The sequence below is a fragment of the Lepisosteus oculatus genome, chromosome 12 (assembly GCF_040954835.1).
Source record: "Lepisosteus oculatus isolate fLepOcu1 chromosome 12, fLepOcu1.hap2, whole genome shotgun sequence".
Taxonomy (NCBI): domain Eukaryota; kingdom Metazoa; phylum Chordata; class Actinopteri; order Semionotiformes; family Lepisosteidae; genus Lepisosteus; species Lepisosteus oculatus.
Window position 1 is genome coordinate 6,819,685 of NC_090707.1, and position 23,575 is coordinate 6,843,259.

The 23,575-nt window shown below is 41.8% G+C and overlaps 5 protein-coding genes across 6 annotated transcripts; all 5 read left to right on the forward strand.

Moving 5' to 3' along the window:
• The first annotated feature begins 104 nt into the window (after positions 1-104).
• Positions 105-2,516, forward strand: LOC102694236 (gamma-crystallin S-1-like). The gene is made up of 3 exons (XM_006636273.3): positions 105-174; positions 270-512; positions 2,175-2,516. The coding sequence occupies exons 1-3, from the start codon at positions 142-144 to the stop codon at positions 2,448-2,450; spliced, it is 552 nt and encodes a 183-aa protein (XP_006636336.3). The 5' UTR covers positions 105-141; the 3' UTR covers positions 2,451-2,516.
• A 2,820-nt stretch (positions 2,517-5,336) lies between these two features.
• On the forward strand, positions 5,337-6,550 carry LOC102696858 (gamma-crystallin M2-like). 2 transcript variants are annotated; one of them, XM_006636375.2, is made up of 3 exons: positions 5,337-5,398; positions 5,489-5,731; positions 6,207-6,550. In XM_006636375.2, the coding sequence occupies exons 1-3, from the start codon at positions 5,390-5,392 to the stop codon at positions 6,480-6,482; spliced, it is 528 nt and encodes a 175-aa protein (XP_006636438.2). In that variant the 5' UTR covers positions 5,337-5,389; the 3' UTR covers positions 6,483-6,550. The 2 variants fall into 2 exon arrangements, with proteins under 2 accessions (XP_006636438.2, XP_069052667.1); XM_069196566.1 differs by lacking the exon at positions 5,337-5,398 and having other exon boundaries at positions 5,471-5,731.
• A 4,217-nt stretch (positions 6,551-10,767) lies between these two features.
• On the forward strand, positions 10,768-12,193 carry LOC138242012 (gamma-crystallin M2-like). The gene is made up of 3 exons (XM_069196637.1): positions 10,768-10,877; positions 11,386-11,628; positions 11,884-12,193. Exons 1-3 carry the CDS (start codon positions 10,818-10,820, stop codon positions 12,157-12,159), a joined length of 579 nt encoding a protein of 192 aa, XP_069052738.1. The 5' UTR covers positions 10,768-10,817; the 3' UTR covers positions 12,160-12,193.
• Positions 12,194-16,862: 4,669 nt separating this feature from the next.
• On the forward strand, positions 16,863-17,719 carry LOC138216020 (gamma-crystallin M2-like). Its single transcript, XM_006636278.3, has 3 exons — positions 16,863-16,908; positions 17,072-17,314; positions 17,442-17,719. Exons 1-3 carry the CDS (start codon positions 16,900-16,902, stop codon positions 17,715-17,717), a joined length of 528 nt encoding a protein of 175 aa, XP_006636341.2. The 5' UTR covers positions 16,863-16,899; the 3' UTR covers positions 17,718-17,719.
• Positions 17,720-20,464: 2,745 nt separating this feature from the next.
• LOC102697049 (gamma-crystallin S-1-like) lies at positions 20,465-22,475 on the forward strand. The gene is made up of 3 exons (XM_006636376.3): positions 20,465-20,567; positions 21,540-21,782; positions 22,141-22,475. Exons 1-3 carry the CDS (start codon positions 20,508-20,510, stop codon positions 22,414-22,416), a joined length of 579 nt encoding a protein of 192 aa, XP_006636439.3. The 5' UTR covers positions 20,465-20,507; the 3' UTR covers positions 22,417-22,475.
• Positions 22,476-23,575: the final 1,100 nt, after the last annotated feature.

The window sequence follows — 23,575 nt, forward strand, 5'->3', positions numbered from 1 at the left end:
AATGCCGCATTGTGACAGAAGGAAAGAAATACTTCAATTTCAATTAGTTCTGCTAATTCATCAGACTGGGAGATTTAAATAACAAAAACCCTGTGCGCAGCAATCGAGTATAAAAGGTCCATCAAACTGCTGCCTTTTGGAATGAATCCCACAGTTGCATCCAAAATGGGGAAGGTTAGTGCATTTCAAAATTATCTTACTTGTTGATTCTCTTTTTTACTAGTGAAACTAATTTTGCAGACTGCAATTCTTTTAATATATTGCTACAGATCATCTTCTACGAGGACAGGAACTTCGGGGGGCGCTCCTATGAGTGCAGCAGCGACTGCGCCGACATGCACTCCTACTTCAGCCGCTGCAACTCCATCCGAGTGGAGAGCGGCTGCTGGATGGCGTACGAGCGCCCCAACTACATGGGCTACCAGTACTTCCTGCGCAGGGGCGAGTATCCCGACTACCAGCGCTGGATGGGCTTCAACGACTGCATCAGGTCCTGCAGGATGATTCCTCACGTAAGAAAATTCTTTGTTTCATTACATTGGCATATGAGTAGAGAGAGTCTTTATTACCCCAAAGGTACCATTTGCTTGGTAGTTTGGGGGAACTTAACATTCTACAAGTACTTAAAATTAAAATCAATAGATCTGCACTGCAACAAAACATAGTTTGACCTATATCTCTTAATGTGATATCTAATTAATTGGACATTGCATGCCGACAAAAATAAGTGAAGCAAATATTACTTTATTTAAAACGGTTTATTTCAGACGTATAGAGTTGTAGATTAAGAATCTAATTACTCTAACTTTCTTCAACTAAACAAAAGAATCTGAACACCTTGAATGTATCTCTGCTCACTGCATGCCTGATTTGTTTTCTTGGTTTCCACACCTGTTGTGTCTTTTGGGTTGATTGGACTCTTCATACTTTCATAATTAAATTCTGCAAATGAGGAGCAAGTTCTCCTTTGCTTTGCAAATACTCCTCATAGAATTTTTGTGAGCCAATGCTTCCTGCTCATTCTAGCCCCTGCAATATGTTGATGGGTCTTTGCAATTACAATCTGCTGAGAAGATTATTATGGAAGTTGAAACATTGCAATAGAGCAACCTGATTAAAAATCCAGACCAAGACCAGCTCCTGTGGCAGAGATAAGGCATTTCACTTACATTATGCTCAGTGGAAACTACTGCACCTACATCTTTAAAACCATTAAGGGGCAGTTCATGGTATCTTAATGTTAACTTTACCTTTAACTTGGAACCTCTAACAGTGATGTATGTTATTCAGTGTTTTGTTTTTTACACTATGACATATTATAAAAACAGGAGCAAATCATTTGTAATTTAGACCATATACAGTATGTGGTATATATTATCAATTGCCAGTAAAAGCCCTAAGCTTTTATGATGTAATAAGAGACTAATTCACAAATTTCAATGCAGTAATTCTGTTGAAATTTAGCTGATATGACTCTGAGGTGTCTGGCATAGGGAGGGCTGTGATCCTGGGTTCGATTCCAAGCAGGTGCCCCTGTCTGTGTGTGCTCTGCATGTCCCTCCACATCTTCCTAGAGGCACCATTTTATAAAGAGCTTTCACCAAGTGCATTTGTTTCCTCCCATCTCCCAAAAACCTGCTGGCTAAATTGATTGCTTAATTTAAGATTGTGCCATGTTGGTCACCCTTCCTTTCAAGACTGGCTCCTTCAGCCCTGTGCTGGGAGTTGCACATGGGTCTATATGGGTCTATATGATGCTCTTGAAAATGATTTTTGTTATTTCTGCAAACACACGAGGCACAGAGATCAGACGCCTTCAGGATGTGTGTGCTGTTCTATTCCGCCACAGCACGGGGGATCCTACAGAGTTAGGATTAAAACCTATGGAAATCTGGACTTTTGCAAAACAGATCACATGTGGCAACTTTGCAATGACTAAGTGAGCAGGTTGTAGCCTGAAAGTGCTGCAGCAGTGGCGTTAATCTAATCGAATCCAGCTCATACTTCCTGATGCAATATTGATACTGATGACAATGTCTGGTAGGTAGTGGGAGGCAGGATGCTCGGATGGGGCACTGAAGAGCTCTAAATGCAAGGGCAATAAAGATTCCAGGGTTTTACATATCCTGCTTGTTTCAGACCAGCAAAACATATGTGTTTGTTTCTGCTGACAGTACCAAGGCTCCTACAGGATGAGGATCTACGAGAGAGAAGGCTTCGGAGGCCAGATGATGGAGTTCATGGACGACTGCGAGTCTGTGTACGACCGCTTCCGTTACCATGACATCCACTCCTGCAATGTGATGGAGGGATACTGGCTCTTCTACGAGCAGCCCAACTACAGAGGCAGGCAGTACTTCATGAGGCCCGGAGAGTACAGGAGGTTCAGCGACTGGGGAGGCATGAACCCCAGGATCGGCTCCTTCCGGCGCATCATGGAGCCCTGCTAAAAATTGCAGACTTTAATGTCTGGAATCCCAGCATATAGTCAATAAAAATATTTCAGTTACAAAATATCTGTCTGATTCCTTTCAGCCTTTTTCCAAGTATGATTCATTAAACCCTTGGAGCACCAGATGCAGTATTTAAATACATTATTTGAAAAACAAAACTTTTACAGTAAGGACAGCAATATATACTGTACATTTTTCTACATTTATTACTACAATTATAATAGGAAGTGATGCCAAAATATGACTAGATTTTTTTTTCTACAGGTATGTTTTCTTTTGGCCAGAGGGATATTTTCACCTCAGAAACAAGATATAGAAAGAAATGTGAGAATGTAATTGATATTAAAAAAGAAAACTCCTATTTATCTAAAGAAACATGATTTCTAGATACTGAGATTGACGCTTTTGAACCCAGGATGTGTGCATTCTTTATCATTTAATGGATACATTTACTTTGACTTCACAATAATAATTTAGCAGATTGAATTGCCAAGGTTTTTGGCATTTTATACAGTATACTGAGTATTTGAGTTTGATAAAAAAAGGACAATGCATAAAACATAAATCAATTTATACCAAAGATACTGTATTCTGTAAGAAATACCTTCCACAAGTCTGAATGAGTCATTTTAATGTAAATAATTAAATGAAAAGTGGCAGAATAATAAGCTCTGGCTTTGAACAAATATCAGATTGGTCTCTTCATTAAATAACCCTATTCATACAGTATACAGTATGAAACCTCTCTTGTCACACTGTCCATGCATTACACATCGATTCTTTAACACCTGGGTGTGGAGAAAAGTAATTCTGGAAAGAGCAGAACACTCTCACTTGGTATTTACAGTACAAATGAGGTTCATAAATAAAATTTCCGCGCAAAACATGAAATAAACTTCCGTGCTAAACTATTTTCTGCCCCTTTTTTATTACATACCCTATCATCCGAAGACATTTGTACTTCCCAACACAAAAACCACAATGCATAAAACACAAAATCGCTTTGTTATGAAATTGAAATTGTTCCATAAGGCACAAGGAAGCAATTTGTCTCTTGTCAGGCTGTAAATTTAGCACTTTTCCTCCAGTAACATTTATAACATCGAGTGAATTAACGTCGAGTGACGTTTATTATGCCAGTTTGATTTCTCTATATGAAAGTCGAGCCAGCGAATGCAGCAGTTTGAAATCGATTGATAATACGTCTGAAAATTCAGAAACTAGGATCGCAAATGTAGCTGTAAAAGAACAGACATTTACCCTACGTTTTAGTTAATAGACCAAAGGCACAGTTCTGTTTTCGGAGTAGCGGGGCAATTTAAGCAGTGCGGAAACCCCGATTCCCAACGTAACGGATGAGTGCACAGCAGCGCTCTGGGATTACCAGGCAAGGAAAGGCGGACACTTGACAGTACCACCCCGCTCTGACAGCCTTCACGAAACGAAACGCGAGTGAGGTGCTCATTTCATGAACTTGCCGGGCTGCAGAGATGCTTCTCGTTCTGTGACGCAGGAGGGCGCTGTGCGGTAAGGGCTCAGTCACACTGCGGGCTGGCTCTCCTGCGCTTGCGGGACTGCAGATCCAGACCTGCGCTGTCCCGTCCCGTCGCCTCCCGGGCCTTGTGCTGCAGATATCGCAAAACAACAAGAAACCTTCTGACTAGATCTGTGTTTAAATTCTCTTGCTACTTTCCTGACTAAATTTCAGTGAGCAACCCCTTCTTGTAGTTCAGACAGTAACATGGCTGTAGACAAATCCCTACTGACTGCACTGTCTTCTCAATGTAAGACACTGATACTGTTATGGCTCAGCAATGGGAAGGACAATGTTCTGCGCTTCTCAGCTCCTTTATATTCCAGTTTTCCTAAAATCTCTTGTTTTAGGAACTGAAAATCTATTGGAAATCGCGAGAGCAAAAATACCATTGAAAATAATTGCTCACATTTTTTTTTCCTTTGGAATTTAAAAAAAAACGCTCTCAGGCTTGTGTCGGAAATGAATGAGTGAACAGACCGTGTTTTGTGTTCATTGAGATTTAGATGTTTTACACGGGAGTTCTCACTCTAATTGAAAACAAGGTGCTGAAAGGATCACTTCCACCGTAGTTTACCAGCGCTGACCACACAGCGTCCTATGTGGTCAGTAACTGGTTCATATTCGATCACAATGAATTTAGCCACTTAATAAGGGTGCTTAATAATAATATGAGCTTGCTTAATATTTTAAGTTTTGGCCTTATCTCTCCAAACGGAGGGAATGACCTACACTTGCGAGGAATGAGCCAGGGAGCTGCACCAGGGGTGCCGATGGGGGAACTAGGGGGGGCTAGACAAGACATGCGCAAAACTGTGCCCAGCAGGCAAGTATTTATAAAGGAGGTAGCAGAAGTATGAGATTACAGTATGATCGCCCCCCTGAATTTTTGTTTAACAACTTTTAAGTACAGCGATGGTTTTATATAGCTGAAAGATATACAGCAATGAAAAAAATGAAAATGCAAAACATTTGATTATAATGATAAGAAGGCAATATTTTTGAGTGAATCTTATATTTCCTACAACTACTGCCTTCTGAAATTTTGTTTTATACAGTCACCTCCGTGAAGAAATTTAGAAAGCCCCAGAAATGCAATACCACGTTTTGTCTTCTGGATAGAAAGTTCAATGTGCTAAAACTAGATTATGCATTATTCAGAGAGCCATTATATGGTTTGTTGAAATGTTGCTGGCAGAACTCGCACAATATACATACACAATGGGCTTCTGAATGGCGGTGTCGAATAAGTCCATCACCTTCTGATTGTTTAATGCTTCAAACTGCTGATTGCTCTTGTTCATGTATTTAAATAACAATGACAACTGTCTCTGTAACCCAATATAAAGGCATCAGACACAGGAGCTTGCACATTGAGCTACAGCCCTGTAAAAAACACAACATGGGAAAGGTAAGGCTTTTGAGTGCATTTTTCATTTTACATGTCGATTATACATTCAGATCAATTCTAAATGAAGTATCCATGTACTGTATTGCACAGATCATCTTCTACGAGGACAGGAACTTCGGGGGGCGCTCCTATGAGTGCAGCAGCGACTGCGCTGACCTGCACTCCTACTTCAGCCGCTGCAACTCCATCCGAGTGGAGAGCGGCTGCTGGATGGTGTACGAGCGCCCCAACTACATGGGCTACCAGTACTTCCTGCGCAGGGGCGAGTATCCCGACTACCAGCGCTGGATGGGCTTCAACGACTGCATCAGGTCCTGCAGGATGATTCCTCAAGTGGGTCTTTAAATTTACTTGAGTACAAAGAAATGTTTTGACATACAATACAATGTTCTCTACATTAGTTGATTGATTCTTTCATCTTGCTCCATGGCCCTAGTATCTTGGTTTTACATGAAGCAAAATCTAACATCCTACCATGAAGAAGGTTAGGTGAACCATCACCACTATTGTTGGCACCTAAATTGTGCCCACTACCCTTATTGTCGATGACAAATTGCATTACCATTAATTTGCAATAGTGCAACACAGTGATAATTGATGTGTAATGATTTGTATGTATAAAGCAGTGGAATTCTGGCTGTTTTTGTAGTACAGACATTCCATTCCAATACTTCTTCATAGCAGCCTCAAAAACATCTCACAGCACAGTTCAGTGACCATTTAGAAGAGGATCTGCATGCGTTTCTTAGCATGGCTTTCTAAAACAAGTGTAACTTTAACTGCTAACCTGCAATTTATATGTTGACAGTACCAAGGCTCCTACAGGATGAGGATCTACGAGAGAGAAGGCTTCGGAGGCCAGATGATGGAGTTCATGGACGACTGTCCCAATGTCTACGACCGCTTCCGATACAATGACATCCACTCCTGCAATGTGATGGAGGGATACTGGATGTTCTACGAGCAGCCCAACTACAGAGGCAGGCAGTACTTCATGAGGCCCGGAGAGTACAGGAGATTCAGCGACTGGGGAGGCATGAACCCCAGGATCGGCTCCTTCCGGCGCATCATGGACTTCTGTTAAATTTCAATCGTATTTCAGATGAACGTGTACAAAAAACAAAAATAAAGAGCAAAAATATTTGAACTTAATGACATTACTGTATTATTTTGTTAAATGCCTCCTTATCACATGTGCCATTTAATACACAACGGTACAACACATTTTTTCCATTGTTATTTACAATCTTTGTCATATACTATACAGTATGTATATTTTAATTGCAAAATTCAATGAACATGAAATGAGAGGGATATAACACATAAACGAGAACTACAGTTTTAAAGAGATTTTTAAGATAAGAAAACGTATTCAATGCTGAGATAAAAATATGTAAAGTTCTATTTTTCTTATTTCACATTTCAGTTTAATGCAGTCTGACTGTTAAAGTTCTGGAAAATCCAAAATTCCACAAGGTACTCAGAAAGCTGTCCAGAAATAGGGTATTCCTGTCATGTTTTAAGGATGGGAATGTTTTCTGGTCTATTGTGCATCTCCAAGTCAGCCATAGGCAATATTCTTCTCAAATACACGCATGGGTGATGCAGGAATGACACCATACTCTGTCATATGACATTTAAATGTTACTCTTCTGTTACTCTTGTTGTGTTTTTAATGCAAATATTAAACTTGAGATCAGTGCTAGCGCTTACAGAGTGTTATCCATCCAGCATCTGGAAGATGCTTATTCCTGGAAAACGACTTGGAAAACTGTATCCAAGCCCAGAAGCACAGTGTGGAGGGCAGGACTACACTCTGGATGGACACTCTGAACTCCAGTGTGCACACACACACAGACATGCACACAAACACCCCCACCACACACACATCCCACACGCACAAGCACACACACACAAGCTCACACATCCCACATGCCCAAGCACACACACACACCCCACATGCACAAGCACACACACACACGTGTCACATGCACAATCACACACATACAGTACAAACAACTCTGAACTCCAGCGTGCACACACACACATACATACACACATATCCCACACACACACATGCACACAAACCCCCCCCACACACACACAAGCATATACACCCACCCCACACGCACAGGGACACACACACACATCCCACATTCACAAGCACACACACATCCCACATTCACAAGCACACACACGTCCCACACACACAATCACATAAATACAAACAATTTGGAAACTCAAACAGGGCAATCTGTTAGCAGGACTTGGCTCCCACCCACTCAGTAATGACCACGGCCAGCAGCAGTGACTCTCAGGGAAACTGAACACTGAGAGCCACAGGGAGAAAGAGCACGATAGCTGCACTTTACCACACTGCTTCCTGAGCTGAGACCTCCAACATCATCCTGATGCTGTGGTTTGATTGCCAGCTCAGTAGGCAAACACATGGGCAGCCCTATTCTTTTCTAGTAGAAAACTAAAAGGAGAATTTGGCATCAAGTATTTTAGCTTCTGTCTTCCTCAGGGCATTGTGCTAACACTTGTTCCTTTTAAGGTCATTCACGTCGCAGTGTTTTTGTATTGGTTTAATTGAACCAAACCCAGATATAATTTGGGAGAGAAGTGTAGCGTGCATGTGTAACTAATACTTATAAATCTTAATAACTTCGACTAGACGCAGTTTTTCAGAGACAAAGAGAGTCTGCTTTTAATAAACACGTTTGCACGGCATTTAGAGATCCCAGGCCGTGAATTAGTGGGCTGTGTTTCCTCACTGCAATAACCTAGCAAGCCTGTCTTTGGACGTTGGGAGAGAACCAGGACACCTGGAGAAAACACATGCCAAAGAAAATGTATTTCCTTGCAAAGGAAATCTGATTTTCACATGGTGTGACGGGAGTTGTAAGTTCAGGTAGTCCGTAGGGAGGCAGTCATTCGTGCTGCTAACAATCTCTACCTCTTCATCTTTTCTACATTCAGTCCAGAGTAAATAATGAACACAAGTAAAATGAAGTTCACACACCTGAGCTAGCACTGAGCCTACAGACCTTTACTTGCTTTAACATCACAACAAGGGCAATAATCACACACATGAGGAATAATAGAACAGCTTTTTAATATTTTTAATTTAATATTTATTGATTCAGTCCTTTGGTTAAAATATTAAAATGTGGGAAAGATGTAATAAAAATAATGATCAAAATCAATTATCACAACAGTAGGCAGTTGTTTCAATATTTGATACAAAGGTTCGTTTTTTTTTGTTCTGATCCTATAAGAAGGATGCATATCTACCACCACTACCACCACAGGGGGGGTGCAGTGCAGGCTTAGTCTAATTCTCAACAGGAAGACCTTGCAACGTGCTCAGCCTGAGCAGCTGTACTGTGTACTGGAAAAGTGAGACAAAGGAAGGGAAAGAGCTAGGAAAGACATGTGCCAACTGAAAGTCATGTTACTAAGAGTTTAATTAGAGCTCCCAATGCATAGCTAGATATATGAATAAATATAAAGAACTCTTGGCAATAAAGAGCACCCATGCACCAGGGCTAAAACACCTCCACTTCCATTTAGCCAACAGCTACTGTATATCACCTTGCAACTCACAACTGGCAGCCCACTGAAGCTCAGCAGGTTTGAGCCTGCTCAGTACCTGGATGGGAGATCTCCTAGCAAAGCTGAGGTTGCTGCTGGAAGAGGTGTTATTGGGGCAAGTAGGGGGTGCTCACCCTGCGGTTTGTGTGGGTCCCAATGCTCCATTATATTGATGGGGACACCCTACTGTAAAAAGGTACCATCTTCTGGATGACATATAAAACCAAGGTCCTAACTCTCTGTGGTCATTAAAAATCCCAGGGCTTTTAAAAAAATAATAATCCCCATCTCTGAACTGACTTCATCACTCTGTTCTCCTCCCCACTGAGAGCTGGTGTGTGGGGAGAGTACTGGCGCACTATGGCTGCTGTTGCATCATCCAGGTGAATGCTGCACACTGGTGGTGGTGGAGGGGATTCCCATTTCCTGTAAAGCTGAGTGGATTTTCCAGAAAAGCACTATATAAGTGTAAGGAATTGTTATTATTGTGTCAGAACCCCTCTTCCTGTTCTAGAGGATGTAAATCCAACAACCAGGGAGGGTCCCAGTGTGGAAAGCCCTTCCCTTGCCACACACACAGCCTGCCTGAGGAGCAGGACATCATCAGAACGCCATTGTGTCTTATATTGTGTGTGAAGAATCCTGTGCAATTCTGGTCCATCCACCACAAAAGAACATAAAGTGCTGCTCTACAATCAGTCCAGAGAAGAGGGTCCAGGTACTGTACATTTCCAGACACAAGCACATGCCCTAGTCCTGTCTCAAAAAGAGAAGACCTGACTGAAGTTTTCAAAGAAAAGGGCATCGATAAGCAGAAGTCAAGCCAGTGGGCGTCTTTAGAATCTGCAGTGTAACATTAACAAGAGCGCACACAGGGAGCACACACAGGGGTAGAGCATTTAGCATGAAACTTCTGCCAAATCCCGGTGTTTCTGCAACTGGGAGACTGTGTCAAAGAGTCAGGATGGAAGTCCCTGGATGGGACACACAAGCACACAGGCTGTATTTTAGAGTCAGTGAACCCAGTCAGCACGTCTTGAAAAGGTGGGAGGAAACTCACAAGAATATGGAGGAAACTCACTAGAATACTGTATAAAATTAACTTTTTCCGTCATATACCGAAATCTCTTTTGATGTTTTTATCCTTTAGTGTTAATTGCAGTAGCAGTTGGTTTAGTTTAAAGTTGTGAAATTATTGTATAATTACTAAGATTATATTGGACGAAGGAATATTTTATAACTGACTACGTAAAATTAAGATTTATAGTTTGTGACTTTATCAATTACAGAACAATTCTTGCAATCTGAAGGCAGAAAGCACTTTTTAATAATTCAATATTCTATATTCAATATTGTGCAAAGTCCACAGAAAGAGCATCCCAGTCTAGAAAGAACCCCAAGACCCCAGGGCTGTGAGGCAGTAATTCCGCCCTAATAGCTATGTATATTTGCCCGGGCACATTTTCCCAAATCATAGTTCTCTTTGACTTTAGAACAAAGAAAATCAGTCATTTTTCCACATGCTCGTGACCCTTGGGTTGTCCCATGTGAAATAATCCATCAGTGTTGAGGAGAAATAATGCATTTTAAAAATACTGAGCTTTGGGATCAGTCTGGTATTGATGAAGAGAATGTTCTATTTTTCTACATTTTTAAGAAGAACAATATGGAATTAACCAGCTGACCCCACAAACACGAACAACGCCCGATTATCTCCCTTTGGAACCTGCTGTGACAAGAGGTGCAGCTCTCTGCTGTGCTGATGAGTCAGGGCTTCCTCACAATGGGGACACAGGCCCCTTGCGGTACAAGTGGGGTATAAATGTGGTGGCAGGGCAGTGTGAGCCACAGGGCATCTGTCATCCAGGACACCATGGGGAAGGTAAGAGGAGCACTGACTCATGCTCTGAACATTAAATACTGGACCTGACAATGCAAGCTGATGTTCATTAGGTTACATTTTAAAGAACAGCAATTTCATATGAGTTGCAGTCAATTAGCATGGGAGAAAATCCCTCATTCATTGTTAATGATAACACTTAAATAATTTACATAGCAGATGAAAGCAAGTTTAGAACCTCTAAAAACCTGCAACTTTGAGGCCCTACACTCAAATGTTATGAATAATGCTGGCAGTCACATTGAAGAATTACTGTCCTCAATGCTCTGGTACCAGGCAGTTCTCTGCTGCTGTCAGAAGTTTGAGAGTAGATGTTTGTTCTGTTTTGAATTCATTGATGTGCAATTCAATTACAGTAATTAAAAAAGGAAAAAAGCTTTGTGTCTTGTTTCTTTTATTTCTGGAAGCTATACAGTAGATTTGTACTTGCTGGTTTAAACAAACCCAGGAAGAAGCTTAGAAATTGATTGCTCTCTCTGTTGGAACACAGATCATCTTCTACGAGGACAGGAACTTCGGGGGGCGCTCCTATGAGTGCAGCAGCGACTGCGCTGACATGCACTCCTACTTCAGCCGCTGCAACTCCATCCGAGTGGAGAGCGGCTGCTGGATGGCGTACGAGCGCCCCAACTACATGGGCTACCAGTACTTCCTGCGCAGGGGCGAGTATCCCGACTACCAGCGCTGGATGGGCTACAACGACTGCATCAGGTCCTGCAGGATGATTCCTCACGTAAGCTTCTATTTAAAACCTATGGAAATCTGTAGCCTGTAAGTGCTGCAGCAGTAGCGTTAATCTAATCAAATCCAGCTCATACTTCCTGATGCAATATTGATACTGATGACAATGTCTGGTAGGTAGTGGGAGGCAGGATGCTCGGATGGGGCACTGAAGAGCTCTAAATGCAAGGGCAATAAAGATTCCAGGGTTTTACATATCCTGCTTGTTTCAGACCAGCAAAACATATGTGTTTGTTTCTGCTGACAGTACCAAGGCTCCTACAGGATGAGGATCTACGAGAGAGAAGGCTTCGGAGGCCAGATGATGGAGTTCATGGACGACTGCGAGTCTGTGTACGACCGCTTCCGTTACCATGACATCCACTCCTGCAATGTGATGGATGGATACTGGATGTTCTACGAGCAGCCCAACTACAGAGGCAGGCAGTACTTCATGAGGCCCGGAGAGTACAGGAGGTTCAGCGACTGGGGAGGCATGAACCCCAGGATTGGCTCCTTCCGGCGCATCATGGACTTCTGTTAAGTGATTAATAAAAATATACAGCGAGAACAACAAACCTTTCAAAGTATTTTTTTTCGGAACCTACATCTTCATGGTTACTCATGTTTATACTTATGAACTACTTAATGGCAGAAATAAATGTAATTAGATGTATAGTCACACACAACAGATCATTGGGCCAGAGCTCATCCTGTCTTCTAGGTGTGAAGCGATCTGTAAGCACATGACTCCACTCATGGCCTGGACACCAGTCCATCACAGAGTCTTCCCCAGCGGTGCTGGTCCCCATTCAAACAGCTGGGAGGACTGGAGCAGCTGGGGTAAAGTCCACCGAACAAGATACAACAGCACTGTCTTCAGAAGGAACTCAAATCCTCTATAAGTCCAGAGATTTAAGCACTATGCTATGCTACCCACCTAAATACAGTGCTCAGTTTTAACTTCAGAATAATATATTTCATTCAATACAATGGTGTAGATACGACCTCAGTTTGGTTTCCATTTTTCTGTGCAATCTTATAGTGCTTTCACATTCAAAGATCACATATCAAACAGAATGGTAGAGATGATTTTTTTAAATACAGTACATATACACAGTAAAAAATAAAGATACCCTTATGAAAAAATAAACAAATAAGTGGGAATCTTGTAAGTTAAAAATTAAATAATAAAAGAAACAAATCCAATTTCAACATGACTACGTATTAGTTTGCACTGGTTATGAGCTTTCTTAATTAGCTATTATTCAAGATAAAGAATGAATTTAAAAATGATTAAACATAAAAAATAAACAGTGTACAACTGCTAGTCTGTAGTTGCCTTGAATTGTTTGAGTCCACCTCAAAATTATCTTGAAATGCATTTAAGCATAACATTAACCTATGTTGGAGAAACAGGAAGGAGACTCGGAGACCGCTTCAGAGAACATGTCAGGGCTGTGAAGATTAAAGATTTCTCCAAGCCCATTGTTTCTCATTTCACCTCTGACGGCCACGACCACTCTAATCTCTCCGTCTGTGTTCTCAAAGACGGTTTTCCGAACTCATACATCAGAAAGACTATCGAAATCAAACTTATCCTGCAGCTAGGATCACACATTCCCCCATCTCTTAACGACAGACTAGTCTTCTTTTAAATTTTCTCCATTCACTGGAAGTTTCATTTTACACCTCTCTACACCTATTCTGACTTCACACCTCTTGATTGGCCTCTCTTTCTGTCCCCTGCTCCCGCCTCTCACTCCTCCTACCTCCCAACCTTTGTTCTCCCGCTACTTTACCTTTGCCTACTGCCCTGTCTCTCTCACACCTGAAGAAGGCTCCACGGCTGAAACGTTGTGTTTTTTCTCTCTTCTTTTTTTCAGCATTGACTAAACCTATTACTTGTAATATTAACCTTATTCAATATCTCGGTTTCAAGAACAACAAGGAAAATAAACCTATGATCCTTTATCCATTTGCAAAAAAGCTACAGCCTTATCTGTCTCCTCTGCATTTCTGCTGACCAGTGAGATTTTAGCTAAGGCCTCCATCATATCAATGGCAAAACATCTCGGATTCACAATGTGATGGCCATCAGGCAGGACACGTTCTCTTCAGTGCTGTGTTGTGTTGCTCAGTCATTTCCAGTTCCATTATTGAAGACATCACAGACCGCCTCTTGTTACTATATCTAAGAAACATCCACAACCGCTCAGTTATGTCATACAACTATCTGTCTTCCAGCATGCATTTAACCAAGTCATTGAGAGTAAGGGTTACGCCGTGCTGGACAATGCAGGTGTCACGATTATAGTCCCTCCTCCTTAAGGGTGCTCCAGCCCTTCACTTTAGACTTTATTCTGTGCACCTGATTCCTATTCCCAGCCCACCTTAAAAGCCAGACGCTGACGCTCATCCGGGCTCTGCATCTGGTTTCCGTGCCGTGCGAGTCCGGGACTTGGAAGCGCTTGGTCCCGTTAAGGTTTTAATCTCTGTTCCCATTCCCGTTCCTGTTCCCTGTCTGCCGGTTCCGACCCGGCTTCTGGTTTTAATTCCTTGTTATGATGGATCTCCTGGTTTTGGACTTACCCTTGTGTTTTGGATACCCTCTAAGGATTATTCTTTTGGATTGTTTGCCTCGGCCACACCTCCCCCGTGCACCAGCGCACCTTGGACACGCCCCCCTGTTTTCAGCCCCGTATTCCTGCATGACGTTTTCCCAGTGTTTCCCCACTTCTTCGGATTGTGTCGTCCGCATAGGGTCCGGAAAGAACTGTTCGTTACAGCAGGTACTTGGTGTTTGGTTCCTTGTTGGCAGTCCTTATCTCAAGACTAGACTATATCCCACTCATATCAGCTGCCCTTCATACCCCTGTCCTTGAATCTAATCAATGCAGCCAACATCAATTTTCATTTCAATTTCACTTACCGATGCTTCTTCAAATTCTACAAAGACCCGTTTTCACACTTCACTGTGAGGTCGCCATACGATATTGGAAGGTCCATTTCTGAAGAATGTGCAACATGCCACAGGCCATTTCAGCAGATATATACTGCAAGTGTCGTAGAAAACAAATCAGATGCAGGAAAACAATGTGACCCATGGAAACTTACAACCCAATAACAAAGGATTCATGTACAGTAATCACAGAGGATTTCACTGCTCTATTTTCCCTTGACCTTCATGCCTCCTGGACCTCCAGTTCATAGAGATTAAATTAAAACTATCCCACTTAAAGGACCTTGATGATATGTGTCAGACGGGTTAAAAGATCTTTGCTGATCCTCTGTAGTCTTGAACAGAGACTACCAGGGGTTCAATTAGCCATTGACTGCTGTCAAGGGGATTGACAAAGTCAACTCACTTGACATCTTCATGTAACAAAAGCGTTCTTTCCGGACCCTGTGCAGACGACACAATCCGGGGATGAGTGAGGAAACCATGGGGGAAAAAGCATGCGGGAATCGGGAATGAAAACAGGGGGCGTGTCCATGGTGCGCTGGTGTTCGGGGGAGGTGTGGCCGAGGCAAACAGTCCAGAGCTGAGTCCAAAAGGGGAATCCAAGATGGGCAAAAGTCCAAAGCCAGGCGATGTATCCAAGACAGACGAGATAAAACAAGAACCGGGTCGGAACCGGCACGGGAACAGAAACAGAAAGAGAAACAGAAACAGAAACTAAAACCTTGACGGGACCAGGTGCTTCCAGGTCCCGGTACAGGAACAAATGCAGAGCCCGGAAGAGAGTGGGCACCTGGCTTTTATAAGACGAGGGGCAGGATCCGGAAGCAGGTACAGGGGATGAGTACTGAACAAGGAAGGGCTGGAGCGTCCTTAAGAGGAGGGGTTTACGATCGTGACACTTCAGAGGCAGCAGTAAACCAAGCTAGGGGACACAAGAGGAAATCTAGGGAAATTGCATTTAAAACTGAGAGAAGGACAAACGTCTTTACAGAGAAGATTGTGGGCGTCTGGAACAAGCTATCTGGCTATGTTGTCTAAATCAGTATCCTGGCTTCTCACAAGAATTGGCTGGATGAGCTCCTTGGATCAATTAACTACTAAAAACCAAATGAGTAACACCATCAGCTGACTGCCCTGATCCCGTTTATGATCTTTCTCATGTCCCCAAGGCACACTTTTCTCTCTACACCAAATCCAAATAAGAAAAGCACATGCCATGAGACTCATTTCACTTCCCAGCAACATGTGATAGTGCTCAGCTGTTTCTGATGAGCCTTGAAGCCCCACTGACATTTGATCGACCTGTTGAAAAGAAGTGGCACAAAGTTGTGGTCCTCAAAGGTTGCACGTCAAACAGGATTTGCAGGCCTAATTAAATCTAATCAATTCAATTCAATTAGATTGTCAACAGCTGAGATCAGGTATGTACTTAAAGACCTTACAGATAAAAACCTGAAAAGCACGCAGTTCTGGAAGACTTGTTTGCCACTGTAATTGAATGACAGCCAAAGGCTTTCACTACATATCTGGAGGAAAGCATGGCCAGAATCAATTAATGTTCTTGCCTCACAAGATTATGGTCAGGTGCTGCTCCTGCCCCTGTGATAACAATGAAAATAAATGTATTTTTTATCCATGAGGCAGAATACTTGTTTTCCAAGATCTGCCACTTAGGCTTTCTGAATATATTGTAGTTCAACAGGTTAAAAAGCACTCCTTAGGAATACAGTGTTGTCGTTTTGTGAGACCTGCTTTATTTCCCAGAATGTTTTTAAAATGTGCAGAAAAGAAAGCAGTTTATTTGGCCAGTGTATGGCCATCTACAGCTTATACTGTAACGCTCAGTAGTTCTGCATTGTGTTATAGCTGGCGTTTGGAAAACAGATTCGGGAAACACCTTTTATGTGTATCATTAATCAACCATTTAAAGACAAAATGTGACTACCTTACATCTGACCCTGGAAAGTCTAAACTTTTCTTCTTTCTTCATTTGTAAGAGCTCCTGTTTGCCAGTTCCTCCTCTCCTAGGGCAGTGTCTTTCTCTTGCTCTCCAGATTCATTTTTGCCCCCACACACAGTACCAGTCTGGAGCAAAAGCTAGTGTCATATTTCCTTTGTGAAAGTGACAATGAGGTTGGCTGCACTGCTGACAAGGAGTACAGGACAGGTCTGTTTTTGTTTGGCAGCACATTCTCTTAAAAAAGCTGACACATAAATGCGATTGATTTACATGACAATGTGTCAGGGCTTGCTGCCAGAGTATAAAAGAGGAAGCTATCCACAATGAGGGATACAGTGTGACCACACCAATCTAGCACAATGGGAAAGGTAAGGCTCTTCATTTAATTAATGTTTCTTCTAGGTTGAATATACAAGAAAGGAAAAATAATTTTAAAAGATCAATTATATTTAAAAAATATAAGCGATACGAGCAGAAAATAGACCTCGCCAAATCTACTAAGAAAAGAGGAATCACTTCCATCTCTTCCAGATCATCTTCTACGAGGACAGGAACTTCGGGGGGCGCTCCTATGAGTGCAGCAGCGACTGCGCTGACCTGCACTCCTACTTCAGCCGCTGCAACTCCATCCGAGTGGAGAGCGGCTGCTGGATGGTGTACGAGCGCCCCAACTACATGGGCTACCAGTACTTCCTGCGCAGGGGCGAGTATCCCGACTACCAGCGCTGGATGGGCTACAACGATTGTGCTAGATCCTGCCGAATGATCCCCCACGTACGGTGATCTGTTAAACTCTTTAACTGAACACTCAGTTCCTTGAAAAAGATGACCTTACAATTATAAATACCAAAAGTATTCCTTAAGTTCAAACTGCATTACAGTATGTTTCCTGTTTTTACAGTATCAAGGCTCCTACAGGATGAGGATCTACGAGAGAGAAGGCTTCGGAGGCCAGATGATGGAGTTCATGGACGACTGTCCCAACGTCTATGACCGCTTCCGTTACAATGACATCCACTCCTGCAACGTGATGGAGGGATACTGGCTCTTCTACGAGCAGCCCAACTACAGAGGCAGGCAGTACTTCATGAGGCCCGGAGAGTACAGGAGGTTCAGCGACTGGGGAGGCATGAGCCCCAGGATCGGCTCCTTCCGGCGCCTCATGGACTTCAACTGAACTGAGCAATGTCTTTTAAAAACAAATATATTGAAATAAAAAAAAAATTCAAACAATTCTCCTTGTTAATATTGGTTTGTCAGTTACTATTCATCATTTTCTTGTTGCAGACAAGTCCAAAGCTTTGGAAATTCACATGTCACCAGAGTTCACAAATTTCACAGAAATGTGTTTTCAGCAAGGTACTGTAGCTTTGCGAAGAACTGTCAATGTAAGCAAGTATTAAAATAGGAAAATTGTGTCTGCACTTACAGACGTAATGCAAGCATGCAAGGTTACTGAACATAAGCATAAAAGCATACCGCAAAGAAACGCCACCAGAATTTGCATTTTACCTGTAGATGCAAATTAGATTCAGAGGATCTTTTCTACCTTTCCTTGAAAATAGCTCACCTTCTCAAAAAGGAAAAACGTTTCCTCAAGGTCAACCTAATTCTTGATCCCATAGCTACTGGGGAGAAGCCTATGCATTCTCTTCACTCAGCCTTACATTCTGCTGGGTGAGACGACCCATCTCACCAAGACCTCTATCTCAGTCATGCAGGAAAGCAACCTACTAAGACGTGAAGTGGATCCACACTTGGGAAATGTTCCAAAAATAGTGGCCTCACCATGCTTCTTCAAACTATTTCATTTTATTTATGTACCAAAAATACTTTTGGATCTTTATCACCAGTCATTATGGCTGCTCAATATTGAGTTTATAAAAAAAAGGTTCAGGAGGAGGTCAGACCCTAATCTCACCCTCTTCCACCTGCCTACATATCAATATCACACTTCTTACTGACTCACCTGTGTTTCATTTTTAACTCCCTTTCTCCACCCTGTCTTCACCCTTGCAGCAGCTCTCTGGCTCCCCATTCTTTTGGACAGGTTGTCATTGTCCTCAGCCAGTGAGGAACACCAATTAAGCTTGCTACTCAAATCGCGTCTCTCCTATGCTTCAAACAGGGATTGACTGAGCTACTGAAATGTTAATAATAGGATTTAATATCTATATATTTCTAGATACAACCACTAAGGAACTGCCAAGGGACCAATAGAGCTTAACAAGTGTGCAATTTACTAGTTAAGCCATTTACTTCAAAATTCTTCTTAAGAGATTTAAATTCAGTTGTTGTACTGATTTCTAAATAAATACGTCGTATGGAAGATCGGATTACCCCTTATTCCTATCACCACTCTCCATGAACACCTTCGTGATAGAACATTAGGAGACCACGTAACAACTTAAACACTATGAGCACAAAGGATACTAAGCAGAAAAAAAGAAGCGACTTGTGTTTATAATTAGGCATTTAGAGATGTATGAAGCTTAGAGTTTCATAAGAAGCACAAACCGGTTAATTCAGTTAACCCGAAACGGTTAGCTCGCATTAAACAAGTGGAACATCAGTTTTTAAAATGAGCAGCACCTGCAGTCGAGTTGTTCCTACAAATCTGGTGAATACCAGGAGGAGGTTTGGGGAAGGGCTCAAGCAAGGACTAAACGCATTCAGAGAAGAGTTGCAGATTGCAGGATCAAACTTAAGGTGTTCTTGAGTGTTACCTAGAATGTCCATCATGATTAAATGATCAGATTGTGAATATAATTTGGATAACAATGGGTGTGGGACTTTTGAGATCTGAAACATTGTGTAGAAGATATTTTTTAGCCATGGTGTGAGATCAAATAGGGGACCAATAGTTTTCATTCACAGCAGCTGAATAAGCCCCAGTGTCATCCTTAAAATAATCAGCAGTACTGTACTATCAAAAAGGTAACATTCAATTATATTGGGATGTCTGCTCATTTCATTATCTTTTATCAAAGGAACTGTATCAACTGCCTTAGTAGACATTGGCATTGCCAAAATGTTTGACAAATTGTACAAACTGAAACAAAGAGAAGAATTGTGTTTCCAAGGGTGAAAGAGCAGCTCAGTGTGGGATGTGCAATGTGAGGTGTGAGTTTTGAGACTGAGACGAGCTGGAGAGCAGGATACAGTATGTGTGAAGATTTGCAACCCTGTGTAAATGTGTAGCAATTTTGTTTGCCCCCTTCGGTCACTAAGCCTACAGCCTGCTTATTCTAAGTTTGATACCATGCCCTCTGTAGCTCCACGTCTTTATGTTAAAGCTGTTTGCCATATTCATTCAGGGTTTTGTTTTGGTGAAAAATCTACAACAATGGACCACACCTCTCATTCTTTTTTTCCTTTCTCTAAACCTGTTTTTCAGGGCTTTAGAAATTATGTATAAAATATAATTAATATATACATAATATTTACTTAAGGGAACTACAGGGAAAAGCAGCAAAAATAATTGGTGTCATTCATAGGAAACCAAAATCCTACATGATTATCTTGAAAATTTGCTTTCAGTCTCACTTTTCCTCTACTTGATCCCTTTCCTCACTCCACCATGAAACGAAAGCTTATTATGATGGTTTGGATTTTTAAAAAATAAAAAGCAAAGTCAAAAGTAAATGCAATGATTAAGCAGCATTCCTGCTTTAATCCTATTTGCAGCACAGTATCATTGAAACTGATGCAAATGATTTGTTAAGGATTTGTGTGCTAAATTTGCTAGATATCTCAGCTGTTTTCAGAGCAGAGAATTTTCTCTTTTTTCTGCATGTTCAAGGAGAACAATATAAAAATGGCCAACTGACCCCACAAACACGAACAACGCCCGATTATCTCCCTTTGGAACCTGCTGTGACAAGAGGTGCAGCTCTCTGCTGTGCTGATGAGTCAGGGCTTCCTCACAATGGGGACACAGGCCCCTTGCGGTACAAGTGGGGTATAAATGTGGTGGCAGGGCAGTGTGAGCCACAGGGCATCTGTCATCCAGGACACCATGGGGAAGGTAAGAGGAGCATGGGCTCGTGTTCTGTAGCACCAGGCCAGACTGTGGTCTCATGTAGTAATTCAACTAGCTCCTGCACAATCTGAACACTGCTGTCTAGATACTGATCAATGACAGAATTGAGCAATGATTTAGTGACATTACCTTCGGAATTAGACAAGTGTGTTTTTTGTCCATTGCACAAGTCTTCTTACATTTGGAACTTAATTTAACTACAGAAAATGATTAATTAATGTCAGTTTTAGATGCAGGAACTGTAATTAAGCCTTCAAGAAAGGTATACCAAGACCTTTAATTTTGTTCAAGGTTTCATGAAACTGATATTTCCTTTATGTTCTTAAAACTGAACATGTGTTCAGTTAACAAAATCTGCTTCTTCCAAATTACTGCAATTAATAAGCAATGTAGTAGTCAGTTTTTCCGCAGTCTCAGCTAAGAGTCTGACGTAGTGTCTTGAACTTATTTCCAAGTGTAAAGGCTTCTTAAGCTCTGTAACTTTTTAGTGATTATGGCTGAGAATGCAGATGGCATGCTGATAGAGTAAATAACATGTGACACCCCACAGGCTGAGACAGCCCAAAAACCTTTCTAATTCAATGTGTTTCTCTGTAATAACTGAAAAATGGGCAGCTGTCTTATGCCAAGTCACACTTAATATTGCCCTCAAAATGAATGCCTGGAGAAATGTATCATTTTTTCAACCTAGTAAATTTAAGCTACTGTGTTGAATTTAATCACAGTCTCCCAACAAAGATTATACTGTTGGACACAATGAATGAATTGATGTTTTCTGCTTCAAAACATCCAACATTTTTTGGGGTCTTTCTTTGTTGAACGTGCTCTAATTTAGCCTGATCAATTTGTCGTCACAAAATATGCTATATTCAATTTAAAATCTGTTGTTTTTACAAAGGAAAGTGTTGTGCAATGTAGTGGTAAAGTTTGACAACAATGTTTCTTTCTTTTTCCCAGATCATCTTCTACGAGGACAGGAACTTCGGGGGGCGCTCCTATGAGTGCAGCAGCGACTGCGCTGACATGCACTCCTACTTCAGCCGCTGCAACTCCATCCGAGTGGAGAGCGGCTGCTGGATGGTGTACGAGCGCCCCAACTACATGGGCTACCAGTACTTCCTGCGCAGGGGCGAGTATCCCGACTACCAGCGCTGGATGGGCTTCAACGACTGCATCAGGTCCTGCAGGATGATCCCCCATGTAAGATTATGAGACTTGAATATTTAATGTGATGCAGCATAAAATTAGTCACTTTCAGATTACCACTATCTCTGATTCAAGCACAGTAGCACTACCAATTTCAGCACATTCAACATGTGCAAAATATACTGAATGCAAAACCAACAGATGTCTTTGCATTTAACTTGAAAAGAAAAATGAGAGTATTCCAAAATAAAGCATTCTTGCACAAATTCAAAATAAGTAAAGCAAGGGTTAATTAAGCCATTTTAGACTGAACATTTCAGACAGTTGAGTGCAAGGTAAGGCTTCACTATGTCAGCTATTGCAAAGTATTGCTTTTTAACCAAAAAACACAAAAATCATTTTTTTCCTACAGCATAGAGGATCCTACAGGATGAGGATCTACGAGAGAGAAGGCTTCGGAGGCCAGATGATGGAGTTCATGGACGACTGCGAGTCTGTGTATGACCGCTTCCGTTACCATGACATCCACTCCTGCAATGTGATGGATGGATACTGGATGTTCTACGAGCAGCCCAACTACAGAGGCAGGCAGTACTTCATGAGGCCCGGAGAGTACAGGAGGTTCAGCGACTGGGGAGGCATGAGCCCCAGGATCGGCTCCTTCCGGCGCATCACGGACTTCTGTTAAATAAAGAGCAATTATTTCTTATCTGTGAGAATTAAACAATAAATTAAACAACAATCTAACACATTCTCTTTGGGTATTTTCGTCAAAAGGAGTCCACATGGTGCTTTAGGCAGTGTTGTGCCAAACAAAGGGCATCAGCCGAGAGTTTGTGTGTTGAAAGTTGTTTTTATTTCATATGCATATGGGAGTCTTGCTCTTGGACACAAGACTCAACAGAGAATGCTTGCAGTGCTCTTTTAAATAGTGAAACAAACTATACAAGATACACTCCCACATGGCTCTCTGCTTACATTGTGGCTATATATGGTCATTCTAGAAAGGAACAAGTAATAGCTTTATTCCATGCTGAAAAGAGAAGAGAAAGTTGACCAGTACATATATTTTCTTTACTGCCGGCTTGCATGACAAGCAGCCCCTTCTGCTGAATAGATCATTTGTTCCAGGATAGGTCACTCGGTCATTTCCCTGAGAACCATGCCAGCTATGCGTAAGGATACAGTGTGGCTATATTATCTTCAGATACCAGACATCCTGAGATGGAGTTAGTAAAATATAAGTAAAGAAATACATAGTCAATAAGATATAATACTAACTTTTAGTAAAAACTTTTAGTTAATTCCTTCAACAGTAACCCAGAAGTGAAGATGCTGGTCAGTAGTTATAGCAGGAGGGTGTCCAGTCTGGGGTCAAGCTCAGGGTGACAGTAGGAAGGATTGCTTTTATATCTCTCTGCCGGATAAAAGCACGCCACAATTTCCTTGTACGTGGCGAGCAAGCAGTAAACCCTGAGTGACTGCCTGTGCAGAAATGGAGAATTGTTGCCCTGAGGAGTGAAAATAAAGTAATTTAATAAGGTTTCAGGATGTTAGACTACAGGAGGAGTCTCCGTCCCAGGTCCTGAAGAGCCCCAGTCCAGAGTCTGTACATTTTTTATTAATTTAGCAAATTATTTGTTCAATTAACAGAACCCTGATTCTGGAGGGCTGAAGAATTCATGGTCTTGCCCCAGATTGTCTCTGAATTGCTTGCATTAACAAATCTCCTAATTAATTGGTCGCAGTGAAATTATTGCAAGTCTTTAGAACGCAACCTGTAAAACCTGATGGAATGGGACTTTCCAGGAGCAGGGTTGAAGTCCTCTGGACTACAGCAATAATGG

Excerpts from the sequence above, each read along its gene's own strand:
- LOC102694236 (XM_006636273.3), top strand. The coding sequence starts at position 142 with ATGAATCCCACAGTTGCATCCAAAATGGGGAAG. Across the intron at positions 175-269 it reads TTGCATCCAAAATGGGGAAG|ATCATCTTCTACGAGGACAG; the intron begins GTTAGTGCATTT and ends ATATTGCTACAG. Across the intron at positions 513-2,174 it reads CCTGCAGGATGATTCCTCAC|TACCAAGGCTCCTACAGGAT; the intron begins GTAAGAAAATTC and ends TTCTGCTGACAG.
- LOC102696858 (XM_069196566.1), top strand. The coding sequence starts at position 5,471 with ATGTACTGTATTGCACAGATCATCTTCTACGAGGACAGGAACTTCGGG. Across the intron at positions 5,732-6,206 it reads CCTGCAGGATGATTCCTCAA|TACCAAGGCTCCTACAGGAT; the intron begins GTGGGTCTTTAA and ends ATATGTTGACAG.
- LOC138242012 (XM_069196637.1), top strand. The coding sequence starts at position 10,818 with ATGTGGTGGCAGGGCAGTGTGAGCCACAGGGCATCTGTCATCCAGGAC. Across the intron at positions 10,878-11,385 it reads TCCAGGACACCATGGGGAAG|ATCATCTTCTACGAGGACAG; the intron begins GTAAGAGGAGCA and ends GTTGGAACACAG. Across the intron at positions 11,629-11,883 it reads CCTGCAGGATGATTCCTCAC|TACCAAGGCTCCTACAGGAT; the intron begins GTAAGCTTCTAT and ends TTCTGCTGACAG.
- LOC138216020 (XM_006636278.3), top strand. Across the intron at positions 17,315-17,441 it reads CCTGCCGAATGATCCCCCAC|TATCAAGGCTCCTACAGGAT; the intron begins GTACGGTGATCT and ends CTGTTTTTACAG.
- LOC102697049 (XM_006636376.3), top strand. The coding sequence starts at position 20,508 with ATGTGGTGGCAGGGCAGTGTGAGCCACAGGGCATCTGTCATCCAGGAC. Across the intron at positions 20,568-21,539 it reads TCCAGGACACCATGGGGAAG|ATCATCTTCTACGAGGACAG; the intron begins GTAAGAGGAGCA and ends TCTTTTTCCCAG. Across the intron at positions 21,783-22,140 it reads CCTGCAGGATGATCCCCCAT|CATAGAGGATCCTACAGGAT; the intron begins GTAAGATTATGA and ends TTTTTCCTACAG.